This window comes from Cotesia typhae, unplaced genomic scaffold (genome assembly GCF_013202065.1).
Source record: "Cotesia typhae breed Kobodo isofemale line unplaced genomic scaffold, CoteBio_Ctyphae contig_5, whole genome shotgun sequence".
Lineage (NCBI taxonomy): Eukaryota > Metazoa > Arthropoda > Insecta > Hymenoptera > Braconidae > Cotesia > Cotesia typhae.
In genome coordinates, this window is record NW_027423757.1 from 4,203,695 (window position 1) to 4,220,807 (window position 17,113).

The following is a 17,113-nucleotide window of genomic DNA, read 5'->3' on the forward strand; positions in this document are numbered from 1 at the left end:
TATTATAATTCTGTTACTAAGCATAAATAAGAATGACAAAAGAAAACTATTCCATTTACGAATAATGTTTAGTAAAAAAATGAACCATTAATTTCTAGAATTGTAGTTTTTAATTTTCTTAATAAGCTTTATAATAAAATAGTATTTTCGAGATTTGTCTAAAACTATCTAGTTCTGGTTGGCTCCAGACATTGAAACTAATATTTTTAATGCAAGTTATGTAAAAAAAATATTGAGTGACACGGGATGAAACACGATTTCAGACCGAGTGATGCCAGGCTCGCTTCGCTCGGGCAGGCAACTCCACTCTAGTCTGAAATCGTTTTGTTTCATCCCTAGTCACACAATATACTATTAAATGAAGTTTTGAAATAAAAGAAATTATTTTTAAAAAAAGATAATAAGTTGTTGAAAGTTTATTTATCGAATGATCAATATTGCTGTTTATTTGACTCATGAACCATAAATAATAATTCTTACTCAAAATAATGTGAGAAAATACTGATGAGGGTGATGATGATGAAGAAAATAAAATGAAAGAGCACTGTGATATAACATTGTTCACGCGGCATCGAAGGATGAGACACATCAATGTCTTTTTATCAGATATTGATGTACACGTTGAGAATACAAGATTAATATTGAATCAGCATCTTTAGTTCTTGGCTCTCTCGCCTCTCTTATTATTCTCATTTTATCTTTCTTCTGGATAGATTCTCTGTCAGTACACCGCAAGTTGTCGTTTTCTCAGATCGCGTCACGCCTACATTGTACAAGAGGAGAATGTAGAAGATAGAGGATAGAGGATGAACAGGAGAACTGATGTACAGATTTGCTATTTTCACCATCACCGCTAAAACTTTAGTATATATATTTATATACCATCAGCAGCATCACCACCCACTATTACAGATTCAAAATGTAATACGCAGAGCAAGCAACTCAAAGACGCCAAGATAGACTATCTAGCCTCGACTCTCATCACACTTTTCTTCTCGGTCTTATTCGCGAATACTTGGTTTTCCCGAGGGAAAATGCCGTGAGGAAAATCCAACTTGCCGACGACAATATACAAATTTATTCTATACGCGCGTGCCATCTTGCGTGTACTATACTGCCTCTCATCTCCTACCTACTACCTCCTTTATTTTGTTATTTATCATCTTTCTCTTTTATTCTCACTGTACACTCTCGTATTCTCACTTTCGAATTTTCCGCGTTCTTTTATCTCTTTCCGCCAGACATTCCCGGAAACCCACCGAGCAACTCGTTTTACTTTACTTATTTTTCTCCGTTATTCTCGCTACCCTTTTTTATTTACATTTTTTTTTCCTGTTTCACATATCTTTTACTTTCTTCGATACTATATGCACTTCCAGTATCTTTTTCATTTATTCACCGGCAACTGGATCAAGGTATGATTTTAGAATAAATAATCCTCTATTCAAAAGACACCCGAGAAAAAGCTATTTTTTCTTCATTAACCATCAAAAAGATTTCTTTATATGCCTCGACTTGATCATATATGGCGATATCTGGCTATTCATAATAAAAAAAAATTACATTTTTTTATTTTTCTAGAAATTTGTACGTCAATTAACATACCGCATTAAGGAAAATTTAGTTCAGCTGATTAAGTTAAAAACTAACAACCAACGTCACATAAGCTTCTGAAAAAGCCAAAGAAATTATTTTTATTGTATAATTTACCAACTTAACTTTCTTATTACGAGACGATTCAGTAATCATGCGCCATCTGTCAAATATTTTCAACGTTACTTTTAATGAGAAGTTATAGAATTGAACTATTTAAATTTATTAATTTTTTGACAGGAGAATATGTATCTGATTTTTTGATATGGTCATCCATGTCTATATTTGGCTTTACAAAAAATTTTTTCACAAGTATATTCTTTAAAATTTTAACTTTAACTATGTAAAGATAATCTAGCAAAAGTGACATTGTAAGTTAAAAAAAACTTGATACTAAATACCAATTCACTTTATCCAAAGTTGCGTACCAACCTATCCTTCTAACTTCACTTTCAAATACTAATGGAATTATATAATAAAATAAAACAGAGTATCAAAGCAGAGATAATATGTAGATTATAGACAGCTCGTGTATTCGTGAACACAAAACGACAAAAAAGTTTTCCTGGATCCTCGACACAGGATCATAAGATTCTCGTTGGTCTTTCTCTCATTGGATTTCTCAACCCGGTCGTCTCATCCTTTTGGACCCTCTTAGAAAGTTACAACCTTGAGCAATTCTCATGGGTGAACGATCAAAGTATGTAAACTATGCAGAAACGACGACAGCAGGAGGAACGACAACCTCTTCGACAGTCGACTGCGAAAACGTGGATATAAGGACTGTGGAGAGTTTGAGGGCAACAGTGCAATACACTGCGTGTAGTTTCTTTACACAATTCATGACTCCTCGGTGAACTGGCAAACATGAACAAACATCTATAATAATGTACATAAAGCTTTTCATGACACTGTGTCATCTAACTTGAAATGAAGCGAGGACAGAACAATTTTACACCTCGAAATAACAAAGTTATTCATATATATATATATATATATATATATATATATATATATATATATATATATATATATATATGTATATAATATAATATAATATAAATCCACCGAGACAATATGCTCTTACTGTAGCTGTTGCTCGAGGTGAGAAAGACTTGATTTATATATCCAACTAAACTCTTCTGAATTCATCTTCTTTACTCGCCTCATCTTCACTGCCTGTCTTCCTCCAAACAATCTCGATCTTTACTTTATTTTTTATTGTTCTCTCTTTGTACATTCCCTTCTGGCCTCCTCAACTTGGCCTCTCTTGTTACTCTTGATACTCTCTCACCCCGACACACTGAGATGCTTTTTCTACCCAGTCATCCTCGTCTAACGGCACATAGACCTGACTAGAGCTTAAATATTCACGAGAGAGTATCGGAAAGAGCCGGAACTACTTTGCCGTCGGAACCCAAGAAGAAATCCTGCGGGCTTATCGAGCGAGTAGTTTTTTTCTCTGACGATAAGGTTTACTTGTTTTACTGTTTTCTTCTCTTCTCTTATTTAAGCTTTTTTGTTTCAACTATTTTTATTTTTCACTTTTATTCATATTCTTCACTTTTACCCGTTTTTTATCCATTTCACTTTGTTCCCACCCGAAATGCGTCCACTTAAACGCGCTTCGAGCCATTTAATCTCGTGGCACTTGCGTCTAGTCCCAACGAGATGATCATTCTTCTGGGTTGCTGCCTCGAAATGGCTCTACCAATAACTACAATTACGGCTTATTTCTATCTGGCAATTCAGTCTCTGCTCTCTCAAGAAAGCATCGTGAATTCTATTGCCATTAGAAAAGATTTGTTGCAAGACATAATAGTACGTTTGTACTTTTATCATTATAAGATTTGTTTTTTTTTTTATTGAATTTAAGAATTTAACCTGTAACTATTCTTATTTTTAGATTAAACGTAAAATATGTTTCTTCTATCTGACTTGTTGAACGTCAAAGAAACTATTGCTGTTAAAATTTTCATGATTTCAAACTGATGAACTTTCTGACCCCCGTCGTTGTTTAGCAATAGCTAAAGAGTGTTTGCTATGCAGGCGGCTGATATCCATTGTTCTTTTATGGCTCTGTACACCTACATAGATTTACAAATCGCGACCTAAGATCATGAACCTCGTATATTATACATCACCACGATTCAACCAACTGACGTAAGTTTATTCACCATATTTATAACTTACATATATTATCTAGAGTATATTACAGCTGATTCAATAAATGAACCTTGTGACTTTTAATAATTATGAATGACGTTTATATTTATCTTTTATATTTATCGCTATTTTTTTAATTTATAGATTCACTCCCGGGTGTAATACAGAAGTAGCAACGAAATATTGATAATTTACAAGCTGTTTAAATTTTCTATACTGAAAAAAAAAATTTTTTTTATAATAAATCTACTTAATTTTAAAAAATTTTTCCGCAAGATTTATCAATTATTTAATTTACTATCATTGTTTTATTCATGAAAATTTCTAGTCAATATTGAATAGAGATCGGTTGGTATATAAATAGAGAATGCACACCTGAATGAAAAATACTTTACTTTATCTACAGTACTTGATCGAATTTCGCAAAGGAAGCGATAATTATAACTTCAAAAATTGGTACACATTAATCTTTCATTTAAAATTATTAATAGTACAATTTCTTAAATTTTTAAATATTTCCCAGTTTCTCTTCTATGACGAGGTCTGAATAATTATTGAAGTTACGATATTTATATTGTGTGATTACATTGTATTTCTAATAAAAGAATAATATAGAATTTCTGTCACTTAGAATTAAACTTTATCAAAATTTAAATTTAAGCTCTCAGCTTGTTGACAAAAGAAGATAAATATTTGAAACTAAAATATCCGGTGGTTTTAACAAATAAAAAAATAGTTAAATCTGAAAATTATTTACGAAAAATTTCTAAGGGTATACAGTTTGCTAATAAACTTTAATTAGTTAAAAAGTTGCATGATAAAAGGAACAAGTTTTTAAAAATAATTATTTGAATATAGATCTCATCAATTTCTCTTTTTTGATTAAACTATTTATCAAGCTTAAAAATAAGATGATATATCAAAGGAAATTTTTTCTGGCACGATAATTTATCTCCTTTCATTCTCTACTGAGATCGGAGGAAAATTGGCATTTTTTTTCGACACATTGTTGCATGTTATACATAATAAGAGGCGAATACTAAAACAAGAAGTAAAATAAAAAAAAAAAAAAAAGAAAAAATAATAATAAAAAGGCAGATATGCTTTTCAAAATACACACTCATCACACAACACACGGTGAAGAACGGGCTGGCGACACTCTCATTTATCGTTTCTCTTTCAATTCCATCTCGCTCTTACTTCGGTTTATCCATACTTTTTCTCACCCGTCGACGCATCTTCATGTCATAAAATCCATACATATACGTAGGAGTAAATATGTAAAAGAATGAGAACTCCCGCGTATTTTTTTCTCCTTCTTTTTCGCATTCTCTCATCTCGGGTTGTGCGATGCTGCGAACTCCATTGGCTCGAATGCTAACGCGCTCGTTTTATCCTCATGTGACACGCGTACACGCACTTTTCATTTTTGTTTTTCATACACCTATTACACTGCTACATACTCATGTCCGTTTCACGACGCTCATCCTGACTGAAATGAGTGACGAGGGTTGACGTACTCGCCGTAGGCAACATATATATACACACACACACATACGATATATATACCCCTTTATTCTCTCATATCTCCCTTACACTCTCTAATAATTTTACTCGTGCTATTTTTCTCTTTAAAACTTTTTCCACATTGCACTTTCATGCCAACATACCGATTCAATTAACGCATCTAGCGCGAAAAATCGTCCGGCTAATGAATTGCTAGATATATAGCTCATGTTTAACTGACACATATGTTTAACTGTAAAGTGTACACAGCGTTTACACACACCTAAGAAGTTTAATTAAATAAAAGAAATTTTCACAGTATATTAAATTTTTTATGTCTATGTATATTATATCGCATTACAAATACCATAAAGGTGTATTTAAAAAAATTTTTAAGGCATTGATGTAATAACTATGTGTAGCTAAAATAATTGTTATATGTCCATGTAGTAAAAAATAAATTTTAAAATATGCTCATATGATTGTAAATTTTAAATGTTTCAAATAGTAATTCCGAAATGGCACTTTAAGTTTTGACATTTACATAATTGTCATTTATTTTCATATACGGAAATTAACGTAATTGTGGATCTCGCAGTAAAAACTAAAAAAAAAAAAAAAAAAAAAATTGGTCATATCTGAATTGATATGGTTCGAAAAATATTCTGCTTATTTTTTAAAGATTTCATCATTTTAGCAGAATGTGTAATACTTTTCATTAAATTAGTTTGAATCTAAAAACAAATGTAACTTGAACCACGTTACAACGTATAGTTCAAAATAAATATTAAAAAAAAAAAAAAAAAATTAAAAGAATTCATTTAACTATGCTCCACAGTATTTCCAATGAAAGTTGTAAAATTTCATCGTCAGTGAATGTTTTTTTTTATTTTAGCTAAATTTTATTCATTTGTTCCTTTTTTTAGTGAAACTAAAGACAAGCAACATGCTGCGGAATTTTACAGGCGAAAAAATTCGAATTTCCGTTACGATCGCGAGTGCAAGATAACGTTTCCGTGCTCAGCTAGTAGTGGAGGTGGAGGGACAGAGAAACAAAATGAGTGTAGTTATATAAATAAAATGAGAAGGATGTATATATATATATATATATATATATATATATATATATATATATATATATATATATATATATATATATATATATATATATATACTTGCAGATACATATATACAGACAGAGAGAGAGAGAAAGAGAGAGATAGAAAATGTTAACCGGGCAAAACATTGCACATGCTTATCCGGTGTCGTTTTCGGTTCCCGCGCGTACGCCTCCACCCGTTCGTATTCGCTCACGAGGACGTTAATCTCCTATACTATATGTATGCGGATAAAAAATACGCGACAGGAGGCGCCCACGTCCCGTAGGTATAACCGCCGCTGCTGCTGCTCCTGCTGCTGCTGGGATGGTGATGGTTCTGGTTCTGGTTATACTGCTACTCCGCTACGGCTACGGATATAATAACCGAGCGAGAAGGAGTGATATTGTTGTTGTTATTACTGTATGTAATATAACATAAAAATGTGCGGCGTACGTGCTGGAGGATAAAATGCAACGCATAACTAAATGAAACGAACTAACCGATCTTTGGACACGTTCGCCATCATGTACCATTATACCAATATAATACATGTTCAGAAGACCCAAGACTCGTCAGATAGACTTTTAAGTGTAGGCCGGTGAAAACGTGGGACGTAGTTGCCGAGTCGTCAACTAAAGTCGCCTTTATGACCTTAAGAATTAATTCTCGTTAACAATCTCAAGAAATAAATCAATTGTCCCCGGTACGGATCTCACTGTCATTTTGTCACTTATCGTATTATTTTATTATGCATACCTTTACTTTTGTATTTAAGGATTAGTATCACGCTGAGTGGAAACCTGTTAAATGTATTCAGGCTAATCCTGGTGTGTGCGATTTTATTTATTTTTTTAATTTAATTGTCAAAATCATATTCAATACGATAACATATACTGAATAAAAAATTAACTTAATTCCAAATCAAAAAAAAAAAAAATTGAAATAATTTGCTGAAAATTTTGTCTTAGTTCACCGTAAAATGAGTTAATCTACTCACAATTTATATAAAAATTGATCACATATGATATCCGATAATTAGCGAGATTTTATGAAAAACTTTTAGAGAAAATCTTTTCTAGAGAAATGGCTTTACTACTTTGGTGAAAATTAAATGGTTAATTAAAATATTATAATATTACTTATTGCTGGGAGGTATTACTCCACGTTCATTCTTTTCCTTTTTGTAAAATTCTCTGGACAAAAATAAATCTTTGTTTAGAATTTTTCATTCTTACATTTAATTTTATCGTTTTGTGGCAAAAAATTTTTATATCTTGTATTTAGTTTTGAATTTAAGAAACCCTTCTACTTTTTTCCCCAGGGAAAGTTAGTTTTGACTAAATCTTATAACCCCCGGTTATAAATAAACTCCATAATTTCCAACTCACATTTTTGAGCCAATAATTTTTCTTAAATATATATCAAATCAAATTTTTAATATATTTATCAATAATGTCCATTATATAGTGCCTGCTGTCTAGATTATGCACATTCAAATTTAGTGGTTTGTTTAAATAAATACGGCTAATAATACAACATTAGCTGGGAAAGTATATTATACGTGGAAGACTAAAAATAGTTAATATAATATTAAAATAGTATTTACAAAGGTTGTTGCTGTCGGCAATAGAACCTAGGTAAACATAACACTCGTTTAACTGGCACGACCACTTGTTGTTGTAACTGGAGAATCGACTTGAAGGTCAATCTCTACTTGGTACTCTCTGTTTGGTGCTTAGTACATGTATATATACACTGGGTAAAGTACACTAAACAGCATTCACACAGATCGTACCTTAACCGAGAGTTAAGTAAAGTCTGAAGATGTTCCTGGTACCGGAGCTAAGGGATAACAGCGCTTCTAACTGACTATTAAGTCTCAAACATTAAATAAGTCCCCGATAATTCTCAGAAGAGACTTTTATGTGTACCCTATTACGACATAAAGGTTTGTATAAACTCGATGATTTTATTGTAACTTAACATAGTATTGTGTGTACAAGTTAATGGAGCTGGTGTGTTTGTCAGACCAACTGTTGGCTATATCTACTTTGTGAACTGGACTTTGCTATCTATCTATCTATAGATATCTGTCCCAAGTGAATACAATTCTGTCCCTAAAACCAAGCTCAAGAATAGTTTTTATGTGAATTACCTGGACTAATTTAATTCTACTATTTATTTATCACAAGGGGCAGATCGTAGGCACCAGCTCACCCATTACATTTTCTGGACAAAGCATATTAACGCTCAGAGTGTATATGCGCTGGGAATGAATTTCCTGCAAAAGATCAAGCTGCCTTCCTTCATACAAAACTAAATGGACACGAGGGGGTTTTATTAGGACCTATATATCTCCTTATAAGGTACATCATATATGTCTACCGTACAGTAGTCATAGTCAAGTCAAGCTATAAGCTCCCGGAGATCGAAATGGAGGCGTAGCATACGTAACCTTCAGTACATAAGAGTGTAAGCGTGTGAGAGAGAAAAGACGATGGTGCGCGAGCGTTAACGAAGTCATTAAGCTCTGTGGCAACTCAATTGCAATCAGCGTCAGAGGAATCGTGTTTATTTCATTATGAGTTGACTAAGAATGATTGGAGAGACCGAGATCCTATAATAACTTACAGTTCCCCTTCCCGGTCTTCGCTAAATATAACCCCAGTGCCAAGGGATTTTTTCTCCATTTGTTGTTAGGTTTCGGGGTATTCTCAGTCTTATCCTTATCCTTATCCTTATTTTGTGGGTCTTGCAGTTAGTCTTGCTGTCTTTTTTGGCTTTCAACCCCTGTCGACAGTCTCATCGGCAGAGCTCCTAGCTCTGGCTGTTATATACTTCTCTTTTATCGAATTTCTCTCGCTGCTGGATGTAGCAATGCCGATCGGGCCTTTCGAGAACGAGCACGTTGTTGGTATTCCGCCAAAGGAAACGCGATTAGCTTTCTTCCCTGCAGTGTAAGTGTGACCGATCGAGTTTTTAAATGAGAAGGAGTGCTGATAGTCATGAAGTATTTAGTAAGTGATATAAGGATAAGTTATCTGAGATTTATTTTATTAAAACTGAAGTTAATCGATCTTGGATTACGTTTAGTAAAAAGTTTTCTGCGTTAAAGTTATAGACGGAAAATTTTCGTGAGAGGATTTAAAGGTTATTTAGAAAACCAAAGTCATCGGTGTTTAATAAATTCGGTTTTTGAAGAAACAAATGACAACTTAGATTACTGCTAACAAATTAAATGCTTGCGGTAGACAATAGTTGATGAAAGTGACATTACTGGCTGAGGAAAAGAGCAACAGAATGGTGAAGAGTAGAATAGATGTTGCTTTGTTCAGTCAAGTTTAAAACTTAACGCGCGTCTGCTTGACTTTTCCGGTTCCGTGTCCAAAGAAGGCTCAAGTCGTCGTACGGATAAAGAGGGTACGAGGAAGAAGCATTGGAGAAAAATGAGAGCGAGTGAAAAAGAGAGTATTAGAGTATTAGAGTGTAAGAAAGTAAAAAATAGTGAGATTGAAATTAAGGGAGAGGAAGTGAGAGCGAGTGTTAGCGGAAAGCCAAGCAGGATCGAGAAGAGGAGAGGGGAGAGGGTGAGACCGGAAAGTAGGATTATCAATTTGCGTTGATTACCTCAGTTTAATCCACTCAGAGCAACTGCTCTCACCTGCCGTTGGCAGTTGTTGCTCTCTTTCTCACTTACGACTATCTCCTTCTATCTCGTTCACTTTTTCATTCCCTTTTCTTCATCACTGCTATCTATACATCTATGGTATGTATATATATATATATATATATATATATATATATATATATATATATATATATATATATATATATATAGAGCAGATTCACCAACGTGCTGCTGCTGCTAGTGGTACTGCAGTACTACCTTTCATTCGATTACTTTTATTAATTAACCAGAGGTTCCAGCAAATGAACAAATTAAATTATTCTCGTTCTTTTGAATCACTCGAGAATTCAACACCGCTATGTAAATTTGTATCTCATACAAACATTTTAATATTTTATAAAACTCCTTATCCAACTCGATACGTTTACAAAAAAATTTAATATTTTATATGAAAATATTTATTTTAGTTACCGAATTAATTATTCTGGATTTTACTTTGAGTAAACATTATTATTTTTTGTTTCAACAGAAGACAACAAGATTAGAATAGTACTATCATAGAAAGAATACTAAAGTGGATTGCACGTTGAGAGCTATGAATCCTGATTATTACAAATCCGGCAGAATACGATATTGCTGCAGTATTAAAATAAAACCCTTGAGGTTTAGACGTCAACATTTTTATGTGTCGATCCGAAGCTTTTTGTATAATTGATTTTTATTGTAATTTCATTAAGTTTAAAGTTCAACGAGAAAAATTTTTTAAAAAATTGATGGAAATCTTATGTTTTATTCAAAGAAAAAATTTTTCATTTAAGGTAGTACCTCCGAGGAAAGCATATTTCAAGAAACTTAAAGAATTTTTTTTATCGAAAGATAAATATATTTATAATTCATCTACAAAATTTCAGATCAATTGACCGCACCGTTTTTGAGTAATTAATCTTCCAAATTGGGTATTTGCATGATTTTGATATTCATAAACTTTTGATATTTTTACATTCTATATAATTTTTTAAAATTTTTGGAAAAAAAATTTTTCGATTTTGTTCTTAAAAATTTTAATAATTTAATAAATAAAAAAAAGCAGATATTTAAATGAATAAGTAGCTCCATCTCGTGTATGTGACGTCATAGTGCTTATTTCATTTGAAATTTTAAGCGCCAATCTCTTGTAAACACGTGGCAGGTGTAAACAATTGTTGTGTTAATTGTGATTGATTAAAAAAATATCTGGTTGTGTTGTTTATAATAAAATAAAATTATTTAATTACTCGAAATGTCGTCAAAAAATGAGTTTAATGGTGTATAGTTCCAACGTGTAGAAATACTGGTAAATCGATACCAGAAAAAATTTTTATAAATGTTCCATTAAATTCTGTTAAACGGAAAAATTGGTTAGATGCATGTGGAAATACAACTCATTATTCATCATCAACTCGGCTTTATTGTTGTGAAGATCATTTTGTCGTAAGTATTTATTAAAAATTTATTTTAATGTTTACATAAAATCATAACCTAAATTTGTGATTTTCGTCTCATTGCATGAATTGATGTTGAATTTTATTCATTTTAGCTCAAAGTGGATTTAGAAAATTGGCTGGAATGGACAATGGTTGGTGGTAACAAACGTATGAGGAATAATGTTATACCTCATAAATTTATTGAGCAATCAAAATCATTAAGCATGGGTGATGGAAGTAGAGAGAATCCTCAAGCTCCTTCAATGAAAGTTGATAAAGTAGGTACTGAAGCAATGGATCTAAATATTGCCAAGTTACGGCTGGATCAAAACTTAGGAGGTATAATGGACGATTTACATTCTGACCTATCAAATTTCAATACACCAGAAGATTTTCAAAAGAATAAATCTAATGTTTGTGACGATCCCCCTGCCACTGGAGGTCAAAAACTCCATGTTGGTGTCCAAGTAAAAATAAGGAGTTCATACAGAAGTGTAAAAGTTCAATGTAAACCTGTGACTAAAGATCGTTCATCATCTCCAATTGAGCAGTTGGTTGATGATATAAATGCGCATAATTTTATTTCTCAACCAGCTAATAATGATCAATTATTGAATCCTTCACCTAATACTACGAATTTATCTTCTAACACAACGGCTAGTTCATTCCCTACTTCATCAGATAATTTTTTAACATCAAATGGAAGTACAGAAAATGAGTGGAAAAATGCATTTCAACAAGAAGAATTTCAGAAGCGTAATTTAAAGCAAACATTTGAAAGAATTCGGCTGTCACCTCGTAAATACATCGGGATTCCAAGTGATTGCATGGATATTATCGATATTTTACGTATGGCTAATTTAAGTGACATTGATATATTTATTACGTTAAAAAAAATAAGATTGAATGAGAGTTTTGCGATTTTAGCTGATGATTTTGGAATGTCCACTTCTAATATAAGTCGTATCTTTACTAAGACTTTGCCAGTCATGGCAGAATATCTAAAAGACTTTATTATATGGCCTTCATCAGCAAGAATTAAACTTCAGTTGCCAATAAGTTTCCGAAGCCGTTATGCAGCAGTAGAATCAATCATTGATTGTTTAGAAATTGAAATTGAAAAGTCAATAGATCCTGTTAAACAATCATTAACCTGGTCTGAATACAAAAATGCAATACGGTCAAATATTTAATTTCTTGTACACCTGATGGCATAGTTAATTTTATTTCACCTGGATTCGGTGGTAGAACATCGGATGCTGAAATAGTTTCTCAATCTGGATATTTGGATTGTTTAAAACCAGGCGCTGCTATACTGGCTGATAGAGGCTTCAAACACATAGAAAATTTTGTAGTTGAAAAAAAATGTACATTAATTAGACCACCAACAGTAAGTTCTGAGAAGCAACCAAGTCATGATGAAGTGTTAGCAACAAAACGAATCGCGAGTCTCCGTATTCACATTGAAAGATTAATAAGAAGAATACGAGAATTTGAAATTTGCGAACCTCATTCATGTGTAAATATTAAACTTATTTCACAGATGGATAATATAATGACAATCGCCGCAGCTTTAACTAATCTACAAGAACCATTGATCAAAAAAACATAAGTTTTAAAAGTTGTTGTTCAATAAAAATGTAATATTTATATTAAGAATTCAATTTTTGTATTTTTTTTTTTATTAAATAATTTAATTTTTTTCAATGAATTAAATAAACGCTTGAAAATACAATTTTTCCAAAATTTACTTAGGTCTTTTAGTAATTTTTCAACTACTTGTGAATCATAATCGATAATAATAGATTTGAATTGCCGTGTTTCTTCAAAAGTTGGGTCTGCTACGATAAACATTGCTTTTTTTCTTCCTGTGAAAAGTATTTGCATCTGCATTTGAATAAAATATTTCATTGCAATTTTATTGTAATTGTCAGTGTCAATATAAGTGCGAAAGCTTTTTTGAGACGTCGGGCATTTAATTTCTACCACGAATTCGTCATCTATTGCATCTGGAGAAGCTCCTAAGTACGGGTGATTTTGGGATAAGAATAAACCACACTTTTGGAATTTACGCTTCAACTTCTGCTCAACTTGTTGTAAAACTGTAGCTTCCAGCTCTTTACCTCGTTCCATAGCTTTTGTATTGCGTAGTTTTTGACCTCCAACTAGCAACTCTACTAACGTTCCATTAGGTGTATTACAGCGGGATGCTTCATAAGCTTTCGACGCTGTTATTCGTCCATACCGCAATGAAAACCAAAGATCACAATCTGCTTGGTTTTGAGTTTCCTTTTCTATATTATCACACAAGTCAGAAGACATTCGATTTGCACTAAATTGTATAAAATTATCGCATAATGTTCCTCCTAAATTAATAAAGTCCACTAATAAATTGTGTATTGAGAGGCTTTTTTCAGTATTCTCAAAGTTGAAATACTTCAAGATTTGGCTCTGTACGTTTTTTTGTTTTGTTCTATTGACAAATTCTTGCAAAGTATTGAAAGACTTAGGTACAGCAGTAATATTTGTCTCAGAATCAAAATCTGTCACTCGAATGAATTTGATTGCTGACCCAACTTGAGATAAAACTAATTTACGCCAGTAACATTCAACATCAGTTGGAGATGGTTCCTCCGATCGTCTGTGTAGCCACATTAAAAACGCGATTGAGTGCTTACATCCACCTGAAAAAGGTATAACAAGAAGTGATTATTTGTTATAATATTATCAAAATATTTATTTTAGCATATTATATAACGTGTGTATTAGATATGAATGTTTATGCAGGAAATTATGAAACAAACAATAACCGCAATGATTTTATTACTTGAATATTGTTAAATTATTTTATTTACCTGACGATGCGGCGCAATCATGACACTGAATCAATAAAATTTCTTCATCAACAATATTTATAACTACAGTCACTCTATATGATTTATTATGTACTCTGTGTTCAGGACAAATAAGACACTTGAGAGTACATTCAGGTCTCTGAAGCTTTATTTGTACATATTCAATGGCTGCATCTCCATATGACTTTCTCCCAGATCTATAATTCAAAATATTAAAATAAATATTATTTATGTAACAGCTAATGAATACTTTATGAATTTGTTGATAAAAAAGCACCGATTTATTTATAACTAATATCTAAATAAACAGCTGTATTAAAATATACGAACATGCTAGCTTTTGCTCCTTTCATTTCTGCTGATACAAAATCAGAGTTTGTAGCGAGATAAGTTGCAACCATGAATGCATCAACTCGCGGTAAATTATCAGACCGTGCTTCACTAAAACCAGAATCCACTTTTTCCTGAGGCATTTTTATTAATTCGTTGATAATCACAAACTACACTGTTGAACTGATGCTTCTCAAAAGTCTTAGTATAACAACATTAACATGTTCATAACCTCCAAACACATTCACTTTAAATTTAAAAAAACATTTCACAAAAATTTATTTCACTTTTAATTATTTTCAACAAAATCTAGCATTAAAAATAGGATGTATAAAACTTAAAATTGAAAAAAACTTAACTTTAAGTTTTTTAGCAATGTAAAATATTATACATGACTTAAATGCTCATTCAAATATACGCGCTACAAACAGCGCAATGACGTCACACCAATCACATCACGTTTTACATCACGTGACTTTTATGTAATTTAGGACCACTTTTATTTATTAAATTATTTAAATTTTTAAGAACAAAATCGAAAAATTTTTCTTCCAAAAATTTTAAAAAATTATATAGAATGTAAAAATATCAAAAGTTTATGAATATCAAAATCATGCAAATACCCAATTGCATCTTTTACACGTAGAGGATGGTAAATAGATGGTAAAGTTAGTATGAAATCTATTTGCATCACTCGAGTGGTACGGAAGATTTCATAGTAACTTTACCATCTCTCTATAGTTCTACGTGTAAAAAATGCAATTTCGAAAATTAATTACTCAAAAACGGTGCAGTGAATTGATCTGAAATTTTGATGGTGAATTATTAATATACTTATCATTCGATAAAAAAAAAAATCCATAAGTTTCTTGAAATATGCTTTTCGTTGAGGTACTACCTTCAAATTACGGTTGAGCCCCAGTAATCGTAATCATCAATTTAAAAAAAAAAGAATTTTTTTGTGAATATCAGAAGTAATTCAAGTCACAATAATTAAATTTCCAATAACATCCAATAATAATAAGTTCTTACCCATTTTCCAAAAATAAAATTATTCAAATATTACTCGAACTATGTAAAAATTTATTCAACATTTACGAGGAATAAAAATAGGTATCGTTATGCAAAGCAAAGAGAGCGGGAATTAAACCTATAAACATCTCTATTCAAATTTAATAGCTACTGGACAAAATTATTCGATAAGAGACATATTTCGCGTTTCGGACAATAAAATTTAAAGGACCTTATCTTCTATCCTTTTTTATTATTTTTATCATTTCTATTTCTTCTCTGTCTTTCTCTCCGTTCACTTTGGTCCCAGTTGGAGCGCTGTCGATATATAAAGAAGCCATTTGGGCTGCTAGAAAAAAGGTTATATTGAAAGGACGATAAAATCGATACATATGCATAATGACGATCGTTTGAAATGACTGCCCTCGAGACATGGAATAGATGTAAATATAAATGTCCCGTCTTTTTTCCGCTTTATCTTACATTACTTGGATGCTCTTTTTCCTCTTCTCCAGTATATAATGTATATACCTAGTGTACGGTGCGCGATCAGACTTTTGAGTCTAACTGACCAGTTGTTGGAGAGTATTTATCTGAGTCATACTTATAGTCGAATTCATGAATACGAGGGAATAAAAAGCGAGGAACAAGAGCGGAAAAGAGAAAGATAAAAAGAAAGAGACCGAGTAGTAATCTTTCGCATTCGTTTCAACGAACAGCGCTTTGCACTTACGCCACGAGGGTTCCGATTAAAGTCGTTCAAATGCGACGCGTCGTCGAGCTCTGGTCGGACGGTTCTGTTGTCGACGATCGAGACCAGTTGATGCTGTGTGAGAAGTAAAATAACTAAAAAATGCTCAGCACACGTGCAAAAGTGCATATGCATTGAAAATCCGTTAAACGCTTTTAAATCCTAAAATGCTCGATACGATATAAACATTGCCCGGACGTTATAACGGCAAATCTTTTTACTCTCAATGTTTAAATATTATTATCGATTTATAAACATTATACTCTGAAAGCAATATAACGGAGATAAATTCTTCTGATAAATAGAAACAACAACAGAAATAATGAATAAATCTTTTGCAAATGAAAAATAATTGAAATTGCTTTTTTCATGGTGTACATTGATTCTCTAAATAAAATTCGAGATATACCCAATAAAATAAAGTTCTATTTTAAAGGGGTGTTTAAGTAATTTGTCTCACAATTGCTAATTTCAGTGATATAATTTGTTACGACAGTGAAACCTTCATTTTTTACCTATTACCCATTGCTGGGAAGAGAACGATATAATAGCAAGTAAGAAGATATTTTACAAAAAGAGAAGAGGAGAATTTACGGGACGGGAGACGAGATGTGAGCAGTATATAGGTAGCTGAAAACTGAGAACAGAAGGGCGGTTGTACCTGAACCAAACAACCTCTGTCTCGGGTATTTTGCTTCTAAATAACCGGT

General features: G+C 32.2%; 2 protein-coding genes across 2 annotated transcripts in view; both read right to left on the reverse strand.

Annotated features, from left to right (window-relative positions):
* Positions 1-17,113, reverse strand: part of LOC141531336 (uncharacterized) — a 314,633-nt gene that overhangs the window by 217,757 nt on the left and 79,763 nt on the right. The gene's annotated exons all lie outside the window — the stretch shown is intronic.
* On the reverse strand, positions 13,298-15,137 carry LOC141530289 (uncharacterized). The gene is made up of 4 exons (XM_074247312.1): positions 14,642-15,137; positions 14,312-14,508; positions 13,443-14,140; positions 13,298-13,324 (listed from the first exon to the last, which is right to left on the reverse strand). The coding sequence occupies exons 1-4, from the start codon at positions 14,782-14,784 to the stop codon at positions 13,298-13,300; spliced, it is 1,065 nt and encodes a 354-aa protein (XP_074103413.1). The 5' UTR covers positions 14,785-15,137.

Coding starts and splice junctions, on each gene's coding strand:
- LOC141530289 (XM_074247312.1), bottom strand. CDS start 14,784: ATGCCTCAGGAAAAAGTGGATTCTGGTTTTAGTGAAGCACGGTCTGAT. Junction 14,141..14,311: donor TGATTGCGCCGCATCGTCAG/GTAAATAAAATA, acceptor TACCTTTTTCAG/GTGGATGTAAGCACTCAATC. Junction 13,325..13,442: donor CAATAGATGACGAATTCGTG/GTAGAAATTAAA, acceptor TACTTTTCACAG/GAAGAAAAAAAGCAATGTTT.